The 16,434-nt window shown below is 50.5% G+C and overlaps 2 protein-coding genes across 5 annotated transcripts in view; one reads left to right on the top strand and one right to left on the bottom strand.

Moving 5' to 3' along the window:
• Window positions 1–9,413, bottom strand: part of DNAJC17 (DnaJ heat shock protein family (Hsp40) member C17) — a 43,137-nt gene extending 33,724 nt beyond the window's left edge. The window contains exon 1 of the mRNA XM_009249727.4: window positions 9,232–9,413. Within this exon, the coding sequence (XP_009248002.2) occupies window positions 9,232–9,309 (78 nt within the window). The 5' untranslated portion in view covers window positions 9,310–9,413. The remainder of the gene's footprint in view (window positions 1–9,231) is intronic.
• ZFYVE19 (zinc finger FYVE-type containing 19) lies at window positions 9,399–16,426 on the top strand. 4 transcript variants are annotated; one of them, XM_009249724.4, is made up of 11 exons: window positions 9,399–9,534; window positions 10,997–11,118; window positions 11,286–11,336; window positions 11,729–11,847; window positions 11,948–12,093; window positions 12,526–12,634; window positions 14,556–14,759; window positions 15,195–15,274; window positions 15,570–15,668; window positions 15,800–15,927; window positions 16,005–16,426. In XM_009249724.4, exons 4-11 carry the CDS (start codon window positions 11,802–11,804, stop codon window positions 16,081–16,083), a joined length of 891 nt encoding a protein of 296 aa, XP_009247999.2. In that variant the 5' UTR covers window positions 9,399–9,534; window positions 10,997–11,118; window positions 11,286–11,336; window positions 11,729–11,801; the 3' UTR covers window positions 16,084–16,426.
• The last annotated feature ends 8 nt before the right edge of the window (window positions 16,427–16,434 follow it).

Consider the following 16,434-nt stretch of genomic DNA (forward strand, 5'->3'; position numbering starts at 1 on the left):
TGAAAATACAAAAAAAATTAACCGTGGTGGTGTGGTGGTGAGCGCCTGCAGTCCCAGCTACTCGGGAGGCTGAGGCAGGAGAATGGTGTGAACCCGGGAGGCAGAGCTTGCAGTGAGCCGAGATCGTGCCACTGCACTCCAACCTGAGCGACAGAGTGAGACTCCGTCTCAAAAAAAAAAAAAAAAAAGAAGAATTTGGTGCTCGCTGCTTCAGGCTCTAGCAGGAGACTGATCCTCTCCCTAGGAGCACTTCCACGCGAAACCCAGGTCCTCAGCTTAAGGCTTTCACACACACACACAAAAAAACCACACCATGCCCTGCCTGTCTCCTCTAGGGCTGGATGGGGAACAAGGAGAATGGCTGATTGTTAAATCCCCATGAAAGGCAGTGTTTAGCCCACTTCTGGCCTGCTAGGTTTGTTGTGATATGAGGGAAGAACATTTGCAGAAAGGCTAGTTCCGTGTACAGAAAGGCAGAGTTGAACTTGTCCCTAACTTGAACAGGGATGAGCAAATTTTTCTGTAAACGGCCTGAGCTGAGAGTAAAAATTTTAGGGAGCCACATATGGTCTTTGTTGTATATTCTCCTTTGTTGTTTTGTGTTTTGTTTCTGTTGCTGGATCACATTACTTCTATATTTAATTATCATATGAATCATATGGTAATTGTTGGGTCATATGGTAATTCTACGTTTAATTTTTTGAGGAATCACCATATCATCTTAACATTATCTGCACCACCAGCAATGCACAGGGCTCCAATTTATCTGCATCCTCACCAACATTTATTGGTCTCTCTCTCTTTTTACTTTTTATTTTTAGAGACAAGGTCTCGCTCTGTCATCCAGGCTGGAGTGCAGTGGCACAATCATAGCGCACTGTAGCCTGGAACTCCTGGGCTCAAGCAGTCCTCCCACCTTAGCCTCTCCATGAGCCATCACACCAGGGTTTTGTTGTTGTTGTTGTTGTTTTTGTCTTCATAATAGCTATCTTAATGGGTGTGAAGTGGTATCACAACATGTTTTTGTTTGTTTGTTTTTTGAGATGGAGTCTTACTCCATCACCCAGGCTGGAGTGCAGTGGCACGATCTCGGCTCACTGCAACTTCTGCCTCCCAGGTTCCAGCAATTCTCCTGCCTCCTCGAGTAGATGAGACTACAGGCACCTGCCACTACGCCTGGCTAATTTTTGTATTTTTAGTAGACACGGTGTTTAACCATGTTGGCCAGGCTGGTCTCGAACTACTGACATCAGGTGATCCACCTGCCTCGGCCTCCCAAAGTGCTGGGATTATAGGCGTGTGCCACCGCACCTGGCCTCAACATGGTTTTGATCTGCATTTACCTAATGACTAGTAAAGTTGAGCATCTTTTCATGTGCTTATTGACCATTTGTACATCTTCTTTGGAGAAATGTCTATTGAGATTCTTTGTCTTTTTTTTTTTTTTTTTTTTTTTTAAAGACAGAGTTTCACTCTGTCACCCAGGCTGGAGCATGGTGGCGTGATCAGAGCTCACTGTAACTTCAAACTCCTGGCTTGCCCACTTTTTAACTGAATTGTTTGTTTTTTGGTTGTTGAGCTGTGTTTTTTTTTCTACAATCATTTAAACATGTAAAAACCATTCTTAGCACATAAGCCATTAAAAAAAAAAAAGGTCAGCTGGGTGTGGTGGCTCACGCCTGTAATCCCAGCACTTTGGGAGGCCGAGGCGGGCGGATCACGAGGTCAGGAGTTCAAGACCAGCCAGGCCAAGATAGTGAAACCACATCTCTACTAAAAATATAAAAATTAGCCGGGTGTGGTGGCGGGTGCCTGTAATCTCAGCTACTCCAGAGACTGAAGCAGAGAATTGCTTGAACCCGGGAGGTAGAGGTTGTAGTGAGCCGAGATTGTGCCACCATGCTCCAGCCTGCGCGACAGCGAGACTCCGTCTCAAAAAAAAAAAAAGGTCATGGGTCATTTGCCCCCTCAAACTGTAGTTTGCCCTACTCCTTCATTTTACATTTGGGGAAAGTCAGTCCCTGAGAGAGGCAGTGACTGCCCTTGGTCTCCTGATTCTCAAGTAAAGTCGTTGCAGTGGTCTCTTTAGCTACTACTTCATTCATTCAACAAATACTTATTGAGAACCTACTATGTGCCAGTCACCAGGTAAGGGGCTGCTACAGAAGAGCATGAATCAGATCTGGTCCTCAGAAGTAGGAGTGCAGAGGGGATTAAGGCATGAGACAAATAATCACACAGATAAATACATAACTGCAAACTGAAATAAATGCTAGAAAAAAGAAAAACCAGCTGCCATGAAACAGAATACAGGCAAGGCTTCTCTGAGGATGCCATTTTGACTGAGTTCTGAAGGACAAGTAAAAGCAACTCAGATTAGCAGAAGGGGGGGAAGAGCATTCCTGGCAGAGGAAAATGTATGAATGAGCTAAGAAATTCTGTTGAGTATTGGCTGGGTGCGGTGGCTCACGCCTGTAATACCAGCACTTTGGGAGGCCGAGGCAGGCGGATCACGAGGTCAGGAGATCAAGACCATCCTGCGAATGGTGAAACCCCGTCTCTACTAAAAATACAAAAAATTAGCCGGGCATGGTGGCGGGCGCCTGTAGTCCCAGCTACTCAGGAGGCTGAGACGGGAGAATGGCGTGAACCTGGGAGGCGGAGCTTGCAGTCACTGCACTCCAGCCTGGGTGACAGAGCGAGACTCCTCAAAAAAAAAAAGAAAAGAAATTCTATTGAGTATTTTATTAGAAGTGCTAAATAGGGTTTTCAGGGAGTAACAAGATCATTCCATTTTCTTTTCTTTTTTCCTATTCAAGTTCACCAACCACCCCCCAACCCCCCAACCATCATGGGACCTTCGACCCCAGGTTAAGATTTGTGTTCCAGGGTTAGTTGGTCAAATTACTTCATTCATTTAACAACTATGTTTTGAACGTCAACCTGGGCTAGACATGGAGATACGAGACTAAATAAGCTGCAAGGAGCCCATGGTGAAGTTAGGGAGACCAGCACATAAATAGATGCGCCTTCTTTTTTTTTTTTTTTTGAGACGGAGTCTCGATGTCGCCCAGGCTGGAGTGCAGTGGCGCCATCTCGGCTCACTGCAGGCTCCGCCCCCCGGGATTCACGCCATTCTCCTGCCTCAGCCTCCCGCATAGCTGGGACTACAGGCGCCCGCCACCTCGCCCAGCTAATTTTTTTTTTTGTATTTTTAGTAGAGACGGGGTTTCGCCGTGTTAGTCAGGATGGTCTCGATCTCCTGACCTCGTGATCTACCCGCCTCGGCCTCCCAAAGTGCTGGGATTACAGGCGTGAGCCACCGCGCCCGGCCAAGATCATTCCATTTTCTGTGAGGAGAATTGGAGAGGCCCAATAGATCAGAATGGAATAGCCTGAAAGCAGAAACAAGTTGGCAGGCTCCTCTAAACATTCAGCTGAGTGGATGGGGGCCTAGGCTGGAGCAGTGGTGGTGGAGATAGAGAGGGTGAACAGGTTTGGGGATTATTTGGGAGGCTGACTCATCAGGACCCAGTGATGTTCTAGATGGCAGGGGTGACAGGATAGGGAGGTACTGAGAATGACTCCAGGTTCCTAGCTTGAATGGATGGATGGTGGTGCCATAAGATGGAAATCCAAGGAAGGAGCAGGTTTGGAGAGAGAATTGAAAGAGTTCAATTTTATTTATTTATTTTTTTTGAGACAGATTCTAGCTCCGTCACCCAGGCTGGAGGGCAGTGGCTTGATCTCAGCTCACTGCAACCTCCGCCTCCCAGGTTCAAGTGATTCTCCTGCCTCAGCCTCCCAGTAGCTGGGACTACAGGCACATGCCACCGCATCTGGCTAATTTTTATATTTTTAGTAGAGATGGGATTTCACCCTGTTGGCCAGGCTGGTCTAAAACTCCTGACCTCAGGTGATCTGTCTGCCTGGGCCTCCCAAAGTGCTGGGATTACAGACATGAGCCACTGCGCCCGGCCAATTTTTGGATGTAGTAAGATTTAGACCGCTGTGAAACATCCAAATGGAGGGATCAAACAGGCAGATAGACACACGGATTTGAGATTCAGAGAAGTAGTCTGAACACAAGTTAAATTTGGTGGTGGTGCTCATCACTACCACTGAACCACGCTGGACAGGGCCAGGGAGGCTTAGTAGAAGGAGCAGAGGCCTGAGCTGGACATCAGGGCATTAGGGTTCTAGTCCCAATTCTGCCACTAACCACCTTCTCCGAGCTGCAGTTTCACCATCAGTAACACAGGGAGCTTGGCCTCCATCAGGGCTTCTTTGACTTTTGGATTAAAATTCCCTCCTCTGGCTGGGCGTGGTAGCTCATGCCTATAACCCCAACACTTTTCAGAGGCCAAGGCGGGAGGACTGCTTGAACCCAGGAGTTCAAGACCAACCTGGCCAACATGGTGGAACCCGATCTCTACAAAAATACAAAAATTAGCCAGGCATGGCAGTGCACACCTGTGGTCCCAGCTACTTTTGAGGCTGAGGTGGGAGGACTGCTTGAGCCCATGAGGCAGAGTTTGCAGTGAGCAGTAATCATGCCACTGACTCCAGCACGGGCAACAGAGAGAGACCCTGTGTCAAAAAAAAAAAAAAAAAAAAAAAGAAAGAAAAGAAAAAAAAGTCCTCCTCTACTCCAGAATAAATACAAAAAAAAAAAATCACACATGATTTTCAGAGGTTCCTTCACCCAGTTCCTGGAGCCTTTCTGTAGAGGCCAAATTGAGAACTCCTAGGCTATTTGGACAACCAGTTTAGGAGTTCTTCCTTGTATACATTTTAAATATTTGTTTGTCCTCTAGGTTGCCCTATGACAGTAACCTAGGTTGTCTATGACAGGTATTAAACCATGATGCGAGGACACCAGGGCCTAGGTCTCTCTTGCTTTCTAACAAAAAGTGCGCTGCCATGAAGCTAGCCAGTGTATCCAAAGTGTAAATGGCAGTAAGTGCTAGAAAGGAGAATGGCTGCTATGAAAAGAAAAATAGGTAAGGCCTCTTTGAGGGTGCCACCTACTTATGCTCCAACATAGACTGTATGTATTAATATATACATTTGGTTTCTTGGAATGCCCTGCCTCCATCTCCACATGTCCAAACTCTGCCCATTCTTCAAGGCCCCAAATACCTTCTCTACTTCCTTTATTCCTTCTCTCAAACTAAAAGCAATCTCAGCCTACACTGAACATCCACAGCACTGTGTACCCCTCTTAAGGAACTTACCATGTCTCCCTTGGATGCGTGAATCTTGCCTCCCCCATTAAAAGGCAGGAGCAGCACCTGTTACCCTTTATAGAGCGGCTTCACACATATCCCTTATCTCATCTGAGTTAGAACTGGATCCCAGCCACCACTGCCCATCTCAGACCTTGGTCTCTTGCCTAGACACCAGCCCCACCTAACCCCCTAGTGGCAGCTCTTCCATTCCTCCCACCCCCACCCATTTTCATTGTGCACACTAGTGTTGAATTTTCTTTTCTTTTCTCTTTTCTTTTTTAAGAGGCAGGGCTGGGCGCAGTGGCTCACGCCTGTAATCCCAGCACTTTGGGAGGCCGAGGCGGGCGGATCATGAGGTCAGGAGATCGAGACCATCCTGGCTAACATGGTGAAACCCCGTCTCTACTAAAAATACAAAAAATTAGCGGGGAGTAGTGGCAGGCGCCTGCAGTCCCAGCTACTCGGGAGGCTGAGCCAGGAGAATGGCATGAACCCGGGAGGCGGAGCTTGCAGTGAGCCGAGATTGTGCCACTGCACTCCAGCCTGGGCAACAGAGCCAGACTCCGTCTCAAAAAAAAAAAAAAAAAAGAGAGAGAGAGGCAGGGTCTCACCCTGTCATCCAGGCTGGAATACAGTGGCAAAATCATAGCTCACTGCAACTTCCCAGACTCAAGTGATCCTCTCACCTCAGCCTCCCATGTAGCGGGGACTACAGGTGCGTAACATCCTGCCCAGCTTTTTTTTTTTAATATATAGAGAGACAGGGTCTCACTATGTTTCCCAGGCTGGTCTCAAACTCCTGGCCTCAAGCGTTCCTTCCACCTTGGCCTCCCCAAAGTGCTGGGACTGCAGGTGTGAGCCATCACACTCAGTCAAATACTTTCTTTAAAATCCAATTATGGGCAGGGCACAGTGGCTCACGCCTGCAATCCCAGCACTCTGGGAGACCAAGGCAGGAGGATCACTTGAACCCAGGAGTTCAAGACCAGCCTGGGCAATATAGCTGGACCCCACCTCTGGGAAAAAAAAAAAAAGCAAAAACAAACACAAAACAAATTAGCCAGGCATGATGATGCACACCTGCAGTCCCAACTACATGGGAGGCTGAGGTGGGATCACTTGAGCCCAGGAAGTTGAGGCTGCAGTGAGCTGTGATTGTGCCACTGCATTCCAGCCTGAATGAGAGTGAGATCTTTTCTCAAAAAATAGACATAAATATAAAAAAATTAAAAAATCTGATTATGTAACTTCTCTAATTAATAGAGAATGGCTTCCAACTGACTTCCTCAGGAGTTCGCAGCTTCAGGGTTAGAAACTCTAGATTTCAATTGGGCGCGGTGGCTCACACCTGTAATCCCAGCACTTTGGGAGGCCAAGGCTGGCAGATCACTTGAGGTCAGGAGTTCAAGACCAGCCTGACCAACATGGTGAAACCCTGTCTCTGATAAAAACACAAAAATTAGCTGGGCGTGATGGCACATGCCTGTAATCCCAGCTGCTCAGGAGGCTGAGGCAGGAGAATTCCCCGAACCTGGGAGGCAGAGGTTGCAGTGAGCCAAGATTGCACCACTGCACTCCAGCCTAGGCAAGAGAGTGAGACTCCGTCTAAAAAAAAAAAAACAAAAAACAAAAACAAACAAAAAAAACCCCTCCAGATTTCCCACTTGGATCTTGTGTGAAATGTCTCAAATAGTTTCTCACTATTAATAAAGTACTAATTGAATAATTTGCAGGCAGGGCATAGTGGCTCACACCTGTAATCCCAGCACTTTGGGAGGCCGAGGTGGGAAGATCACGAGGTCCGGAGTCCAAGACTGGCCTGGCCAACATGGTGAGAACCCGTCTCTACTAAAAATACAAAAATTAGCTGGGTGTGGTGGCAGACGCCTGTAATCCCAGCTACTTGGGAGGCTGAGGCAGGAGAATCACTTAAAACCGGAAGGCAGAGGTTGCAGTGAGCCGAGATCATGCCACTGCACTCCAGCCTGGGCGAAAGAGCGATACTCCGTCTCAAATAAAAAAAAAAAAAAACAAAATTAGCCGGGCGTGGTGGTGCATGCCTGTAGTCCCAGCTACTCGGGAGGCTGAGGCAGGCGAATCGCTTGAACCTGGGAGGCAGAAGTTGCAGTTAGCTGAGACTGCGCCACTGCACTCCAGCCTGGGCTACAGAGCGAGACTCCGTCTCAAAAAATAATAACAGGCCGGGCGCGGTGGCTTACGCTTGTAATCCCAGCACTTTGGGAGGCTGAGGTGGGCGGATCACGAGGTCAGGAGATCGAGACCACGGTGAAACCCCGTCTCTACTAAAAATAAAAATTATTAGCCGGGCATGGTGGCGGGCGCCTGTAGTCCCAGCTACTCGGGGAGGCTGAGGCAGGAGAATGGCGTGAACCCGAGAGGCGGAGGTTGCAGTAAGCCGAGATCGCGCCACTGCACTCCAGCCTGGGCGACAGAGCAAGACTCCGTCTCAAAAATAATAAAAATAATAATAATAATAAATAAAGAATTTAAAAAATTATAATTTGCAAACATAGAGCACTTAGAATACTATCCAGAAAAAAAAAAATACTGTCTAGGACATAGTAAGCATTACACAGGTGTTAGGAATTATTAATCCTAAAATATTAAAACATGAGAGAGGTGGAGCAGATGCTTTTGATGCTTCATAGACATCCCATGGCCATTTCTGATTTCAACTGTGGCTGCAGGGGACAGATTTGTGCAGGTTGACAGCATTTCTCAAGGGCCCTCTGGGTCTCTCTGATTTTCTGCCCCAGAGCTTCCTCTTCTCAAAAGCTCACTCACCCCATGAGCAGCGCAGCCCAGAAGTACTGGGACATTAGTGGGCACTAATTTTCTTTTTTCCTTTTTTTTTTTTTGAGACAGAGTCTCGCTCTGTCACCCAGGCTGGAGTGCAGTGGCATAATCTCAGCTCACTGCAACCTCCGCCTCCCGGGTTCCAGCAATTCTCCTGCCTCAGCCTCCCAAGTAGCTGGGACTACAGGTGCGCGCAGCACGCCCGGCTAATTTTTGTATTTTTAGTAGAGACGGGGTTTCACCACATTGGTCAGGCTGGTCTCGAACTCCTGACCACGTGATCCGCCCGCCTTGGCCTCCCAAAGTGCGGGGATTACAGGCGTGAGCCACCGCGCCCGGCCTAGTAGGCACTAATTTTCTTTCTTTTTTTGAGAAAGAGTCTTGCTCTGTCGCCCAGGATGGAGGGCAGTGGCGCGATCTCGGCTCATTTGGGCACTAATTTTCATTTGATGAACGCCTCTCCTTCGTATATTGTTAAAACTACCACCATGATTCAGGGGGAGATAACAGAAATCCTAAATCCAGCTTGATCAGTGTTTCACTCCCTGGCATATTTATCACCACCTAAGGTAGCATGGAACTCTATACCATCTGCCTTAATCTTCTGATCCTCCTGCTTTTAGCCCACTAACTAGCACATGCTGAGAAGGGCATCAGCTACTTGAAAAGAGTCAATGGGCTTGAGTGGAAAAGAAAATAGAGACAGCAGGGTCATCGGTCACATTGGCAAGGTCACATGAAAAGGGAGTGGAGAGGCTTTGAGATCTGATTTTTCTTTCATCCTAGGCTCTAAGTGGAAGAATTAAATCAGCCTGCAGAAGAGACTGAAATGAGGCACCTCTTGTCACAGTCAAGGCAGAAGCGGAAACGGAGGCCGAGACTGCGCAGGCGCAGAGGCTAGCGTTCCCTTGCTGCCTCACCCGGCGGCCTCTAGCAGACAGGGGCCACGGGGAGAGCACAGCCACCCGGCGCGAAGAGCCCTCTGTGCCTCGCTTCCTCTTGAGGCCCTCGGACCGTCCAGGAAGTGTCTGGGAGCCTGCCTGCGGAGGGCATAGCGCCGACCCTCGCTTCCCGCCCAGGACCCGAATGAACCTGGAGAGCGGATGCCAGCCGCGGCCGAGGCGCTAGGACAGAAAGGGCCGCCAGACCTCTCAGGATCAGCCTTCCTCGCCACCGTTCTCACCTCTTTGTCCGCTGCCTTCTCCTCAATGCCTAGCAGCGCGTACAGGTCCATCTGTAAGAGCTCCTTGGTCACTGCCATGGTTCCGGCCTGACGGATTCGTACTACAACTCCCAAGAGTCTAAGCGCGCTTGAGGACCGCCGGCTCCGAGCGGCGCCCAGACCTCTGGGAATCGTGTTCTGGGTCAGGCTTGACCGACTCTGAGGGAGGCCGGCAGTCGTGAATGAACTACGACTCCCAGCAGCCCCCGTTGCTGCCGCTGCCGTACGCTGGCTGCAGGAGAGCGTCCGGATTCCCTGCTCTAGGTCGCCGCGGGACAGTGCCAGTGGGCGTGTGGGGCGGGGCGGGGCGGGGCAGGGCAGGGCAGGGAAGGGAAGGGCGGAGCTGGGGTGAGGGTCCAAGGGTTCCAGGACTTGGCCGGCGTGATCTCAGCTCTGCAGACCCTGCGGTGCTGGGAGCCACCATGGAGAGTAGGTGCTACGGCTGCGCTGTCAAGTTCACCCTCTTCAAGAAGGAGGCGAGTCTTCCCTCCCCGAGGGCTGCAGGGCCAGGGAGGAGAGAAGGGAAAAGCGCGGGACTTAACGTCCAAAGACTTGGTGTTACGGCTCCTTTCCAGTTATGTGGTTTTGATGAAGTCACTGATCCTCAGTTTCCATTTCTGTAAAATGGGGCTAACATTCCCTCGCTTTCAGGGTTTATGTGAGGGTCCACTGAAGTGCTTTAGGTGAGAGTTCCCTATAAACTGTAAAGCGCGCTGCCGTCATTTTTGCAAAGCTACTCTGTTCTGTCGGCCCAGTGTAGCATCTGGCGGTTTTCTTCTCTCCACCCTGCTCCTCCGAAGCGCGGTGTCCATCACACCAAGCCCGTTACTCCCTCTGCTCTGATACCTTCCCCATCCCGCAGCCTGCCCTTCTCCAGGTCGCTGGAGTTAGATTACCACACTTCCTCCGGCCTCTGGGGCACCATGGTGAAGGCTGGCTGTCCTGTCCCTATCACAGACCTGCCAGATTCCTCTGGTAAACTGCAGGCTCCCTCTGCCTCAGTTGTGGCCAGGGATTCTGACCAGGAGATGATGGGAACTAGATGGAGTAAATTAGTGTCGCGTAGGAAGGCAGGACCGTGCAGCGTTTACCAACCTGGATTTTGGAGTCAGGGTTCAACTCTGAGCTCTGCTGTCTTATTGAGGCGGTGACCTTGGTTTGGATAAGTTATGTAACCTCTCTGGCCCTCTCGAAATAAGGATAATCACGGTTGGCATCAAGATTAAGTAAAATAATGTGTGTAAATTGTGAGGAATAAATCACATGATAAATGTTAAGTACTGGGTTTAGTGCCTGGCACATAGTAAGTGCTTAATAAATGGAGGCTATTGTTAGCCCATCCTGAGCCAAGCCTCCCTCCATCTCTGCAAGAGCAGAGGAGGCATCGGCTCTGCCCTGTCTCTCTGATTCTCCTTTGTGGAAGAGTCAGTGGCCTGAAATACTGGGCTTTATTTATCTGTCTTCTACATCCCTGGGTCAGGGAATTGAAGACAGGGTAGAAAGCATGGGAATTTTGTATAAACCTTCATTTGGCTTGAATAAGGTACTGGAAACCAAGGAATTGCTTTACTCTCCACCCCTAGGCCTTAGGGGCCCCACTTCTCTTCCTCCTCCCAGCAGCTGGTCATAACTTCAGTGACTTCTCTCTGTGTGTGCTTGGAGAGTCCCTGGGAGCAGCCTGCAGGGGCGGGTGAGAGGGGGATCTCCCGCTTCATGTTTCTTGTAGTACGGCTGTAAGAATTGTGGCAGGGCCTTCTGTTCTGGCTGCCTAAGCTTCAGTGCAGCAGTGCCTCGGACTGGGAACACCCAACAGAAAGTCTGCAAGCAATGCCATGAGGTCCTGACCAGGTAAGAGGCAGGCATGGGTGAAAGTTCAGTCAAGTATGGCAGTGGGCGTCTGGCCAGCCCTCCCAGCTTTGTACTCTGTGGCGAGAGTCAGCTGAGGAAGTGTTTGGAGTAGGGGGCACTGCCTGGTGGGATGGCAGGATTTATAACACTAGATTTCTTCTCTGTAGAGGGTCTTCTGCCAATGCCTCCAAGTGGTCACCACCTCAGAACTATAAGAAGTAAGTGCTGAAGAGAAAAAGACAAAGAGGTTGGGGAAAGGATAAGGGAGCCATAGGGAAAGACCCTCCCCCCATCTTCTAGATGAAATGAGCACAGATTCAGGAGCATGCTCTCCTCTCCGGCTCCTGACTGCCCTCTTGGGTTGGTAAAGCAGCTCTTCAGCCCTCTCTCCAGGACAGGCACTTGGTAGAGCTTGTCCTTTCAGCTGGACCCTCTGGCTGGTCAGCCAGGTTGGGCTGCAGGGTGACATGAGTGAGGGGTACAGCAGATTGCCCATTGGAGGCCTCCCTAGGTGCCCAGAAATGATTTGATTTGAATGGGAAACAGTGAGTGGGTGCCTTCACTCTTCCCCTCTGCTTTCTTCAAGAGCCTCTATCTCATATCCTGCCAGGCGTGTGGCAGCCTTGGAAGCCAAGCAGAAGCCCAGCACTTCCCAGAGCCAGGGACTGACCCGACAAGACCAGATGATTGCTGAGCGCCTAGCACGACTCCGCCAGGAGAACAAGCCCAGTGAGCAGGGGCAGATGGGGTTGCCTAGAGGACACAGTCCAGGGCTTCTGGGACTGAGATGCCTCTGGCCCTTACAAGGCTCCCCTCATGCCAATTGCAGAGTTAGTCCCCTCACAGGCAGAGATAGAGGCACGGCTGGCTGCGCTAAAGGATGAACGTCAGGGTTCCATCCCTTCCACCCAGGAAATGGAGGAACGACTTGCAGCATTGCAGGGCAGAGTTCTACCTTCTCAAACCCCCCAGCCGGTGAGTGTTATGGCTTAGGAAAGAAGTGGGGGTGCTAGGGGGAGGACCCAGCAGAAGCCCCGATACAGGTATTGGGGTGGTACAAAAGTAATTGCGGTTTTTGTCATTACTTTTAATTGCAAAAACCTCAGTTACTTTTGCACCAACCTTTGTACTTTATGTACTTTGCAGGAGTTGGCAAAGCCTCCCACCCCTACCTCCTGATCCTCAGGCCTGCTACCAGACCCGGGGACCAGGGACAAACAGCACGATTGGGTAGGGCAGGAAAAAGTGGCCCCTCAGTCCTGTTGGGGACTGCCAGACCTACTTGATTATGTGGGCCCTGGATCCTTCTCCTTTCCCTGGGCTTTGAGAACTACTTAGCATCCATCCCTGACCTAGACTGCTTCTGGGCTACCCCTGCTCTCCACTGAGGTTTCCTCGTCTGTGCAGGCACATCACATACCAGACACCAGGACCCAAGCCCAGCAGACACAGGATCTGCTAACACAGCTGGCATCTGAGGTGGCTATCGATGAAAGCTGGAAAAGAGGAGGCCCAGGTAACCCCTCCACTTGGCTCCCTAGGAATCTTCCCCACCTCTTTCCCCAGACTGGAGAGGCTCTGCTGTCCACCCTCTGGGAGATGAATATAAATCAGAGAGTGATCAACATTATAAGAGTTACCATTCATTGAGTGCTTACTCCAAAGGGAGCCAGTGTAAGCCTAGTGTTTAAGTGCACAGGCTTTAGAATCAGACAGTGATTCCCAGTTCTACCACGTATTAGCTGTGTGATGCTGGACAAGTTACTTGACCTAAGTCTCACTTTCCTCATGTGTAAAATGAAGGTATGTATGGAAAAACCTGCCTCACAGGGAGATCATGGGGAGTAAATGAGATAATCCAATAAGTGCTTGGGAACATATCTGACTCATAGTGAGTACTCAGTGAATATTCTCTGCAGTCATGATGTTGATAAGGAAGAAGAAGCTATTTAGTAGCACCAGCCACATCTCAATGCTTAGTAGCCATATGGGCTTCATGGCTACCATCTTGGACAGCACAGATATAGAACATGATGTAGAATGTTTCCATCATCATAGAACATTCTGTTGGACCGTGCTATTTGAAGGCTTCAGAGCAGTGTTTTTCAACAAAGGATGATTTTGTCCCCCAGGCTACTTGTGGCAACATTTAGAGACTTTTTGGTTGTCACAACCCAGAGGATATTACTGGCACCTACAGGATAGAAGCCAGGGATGCTACTAAATCTACTATGTCACAGGACAGCACATCACGATGAAGAATTACCCGGTCCAAAGTGTCAAGAGAACTAAGATTGAGAAATCCTGCTTTAGAGGCACAATCTCATTGAATAGCCTCAATAATCTTATGAGGCCAGGTGTGGTGGCTCATGCCTGTAATCCCAAGCACTTAAGGAAGCAGAGGCAGGAGGGAGGATAGCTTGAGCCGGGGAATTTAAGACCTGCCTGGGCAACATAGCAAGACCCTGTTTAAAAAAAAAATCTTATAAGGTATATACTATTCTTTTTTATAAATGAGGAAACAGGCCTGGTGAGCTTGAGGAACTTGACCAAGGTCACACAGCTATTAAGCTGCAGAGATGAGACTTAAACCTAAAGCTGTGATTTTAAGCTTCTTGCTCTGAAACACTAAACTGAAGGTGACTGTGTCAGAGCCACACCTAATCTGGTAAAATTCTTCCTGCCCAATGATATACAAGCTCTTAGCTTCCTTCATTGCCCTCTCTGTGCTAATCCCAGGAAATGCTAATTCCTGCCCTGAAAGGCAATGAGATCGGCTGAACCTGGGCCTCATCATGTCTTGATCCTTTAGGGCAGTGATTCTCAAACCATAGGACCCCCACCCTTAGGGCAGAATGTTAAAATATCAGGTAGATGGGGATGGATGTGGTTGGAAAAGACATGGCTAAGATTACTAGTTTTTTACACTTGGAAAAATGGAGGAATACTGATTTTATTTGTAATAGAAACCATAGGCGCTAGTACTGAGCAAAAAGCTGATGACCTGTGATTAGAAAGGGTTGAGAAAAGCTGGGCGTGATGGCTCATGCCTGTAATTCCAGCACTTTGGGAGGCCGAGGCGGGTGGATCACGAGGTCAGGAGTTGGAGACCAGCCTGACCAACATGCTGAAACCCCGTCTCTACTAAAAATATAAAAATTAGCCAGGCATGGGGGCATGTGCCTGTAATCCCAGTTACTCAGGAGGCTGAGGCAGGAAAATCGCTTGAATCCAGGAGGCAGAGGTTGCAGTGAGCTGAGATGGCGCCACTGCACTCCAGCCTGGGTGACAGAGTGAGACTCCGTCTCAAAAAAAAAAAAAAAAAAAGAAAAGAAAAAATTATTAAAGAAAAAGAAAGGGTTGAGAAATGGGCTCATTGGCTTCTGAGGAGAGATATTGGGATGTCTCTGCCTCCCTGATGGCATTACCCCTTCCAGCTGCCTCTCTCCAGAATGACCTCAACCAGGGTGGCCCAGGGAGCGCTAATTCCAAGAGGCAGGCCAGCTGGTCCTTGGAGGAGGAGAAGAGCAGACTGCTGGCTGAGGCAGCACTTGAGTTGCGGGAGGAGAACACGAGGCAGGAACGGATTCTGGCCCTGGTCAAGCGACTAGCCGTGCTGCGGGGACAGGACCCCGAGAGAGGTGAAGGCTGGGGAGCAGCTGCTCACTGGTATCCCTTGGTCAAGGCCTCCCTGGCAGGGCTGAGTCAGGTGCTGGGGGTATTTGCGCCCAGAGATCTGCTGAGCCCAGCCCAGAGTCACAAGGAAGGTGGTAGAGCAAAGCAGTGGGTGAGGAGTCAGGGGCAGCCATGAAGGCAGGGGACCTTCAGTCCATTCAGGGGCTGAGGCTTCCGCTCCGGCCCCCAACCTAGCCCTCAGGCCTGCTTCAGTGATGGCGCAGCCCTGCAGGGCTGGGGCAGGCAGGGACAGGTCATCAGGGTGGCTGAAGAGGCTTCTCAGCTCTAGAATAAGTGCGCCTGGGAACCAAACCAGTTCTGGGAGGCAGGAGGGCAGGCACTCATGTGAAATCTCTCACCCTCACTCCCCTTTCCCCTGTTCCCATGTCTCCCTCTTCAAGTGACCCTCCAGGACTATCGCCTCCCAGACAGTGATGACGACGAGGATGAGGAGACAGCCATCCAGAGAGTCCTGCAGCAGGTGGGCCTGGCTTACCCACCCCACCACCCCTTGTCCCATCTCCGCCTCATTACCCCACCTCCACTCTGGGGCTGGGTGGACAGTAACTGTGAAGCTCCTGTTCTCTTTGGGCCCCCGCTGTCCCTGTGACCCAGACCTGCCCACTGGTCCCTGGAGATAGGGAATCAGCAGCCACAGGCCACAAGTAAAGAAAAAGATGAGTTTGAGAAGCTAAGTCCACAGTGCACAGAAATACTGGGAGATGGAGGGCCTGGGCCTGAAGCAGGGGAGTGGTACCTCTTCGCCCTGTCCGCAGCTCACTGAAGAAGCTGCCCTGGATGAGGCAAGTGGCTTTAACATCCCTGCGGAGCAGGCTTCTCGACCTCGGACCCAACCCTGCAGGGCAGAGCCTGAGGTGAGAAAAGCCCCAGATGCAGACCCCCAGGCCGCCCCCAGCCTTGCTTCCTGCCTGGATGACTGCTCCCGCAGCAGCTCCCACACCCCACTGGGTACCTTACTTCCTCCATTCCTCTCTGATCCCTGAAGGCCCAGGATGTGGACCCCAGACCTGAGGCTGAGGAAGAGGAGCTCCCTTGGTGCTGCATCTGCAATGAGGATGCCACCCTACGCTGCGCTGGCTGCGATGGAGACCTCTTCTGTGCCCGCTGCTTCCGGTGGGTGCAGGTGGAATATTCTGTGCGAGAGCTTAAGGGCTGCCTGGATCCCTGACTTGTATCCCTTTGTTCCACAGAGAGGGCCATGATGCCTTTGAGCTTAAAGAGCACCAGACATCTGCCTACTCTCCTCAGCGTGCAGGCCGAGAGCACTGAAGATACTCTGGTCCTCCTGGAAGGGCAGTCCCACAGGCAGCGGCACCCATTTCTGGGCCCAGCCACAGGACGTCTGATGGGAGAGCTTGTCTGGCTCTACTGATGATGGATAGGCCCCTTCCTGAGCCTTGGTGTCCCTGGAATGAGGAAAGATTCTCCATTCGAGAGAATGACTGGGAGGGAAGAAGTCGGGGCCCTCCTATTAGAAGCCCAGACTGGAAGTGAGAGGCATGATGGGGAGAGACCAGACTGAATCTACGGGTGAGCCCTGTAACCTGGCTGTAGGGCACAGGGCCCTCCCCTGGCACTTAGTGGATCTAATAAAGTATGTTGATTCATTGGGCCCAGCAT

Source organism: Pongo abelii, chromosome 16 (assembly GCF_028885655.2).
Source record: "Pongo abelii isolate AG06213 chromosome 16, NHGRI_mPonAbe1-v2.0_pri, whole genome shotgun sequence".
Taxonomy (NCBI): Eukaryota; Metazoa; Chordata; class Mammalia; order Primates; family Hominidae; genus Pongo; species Pongo abelii.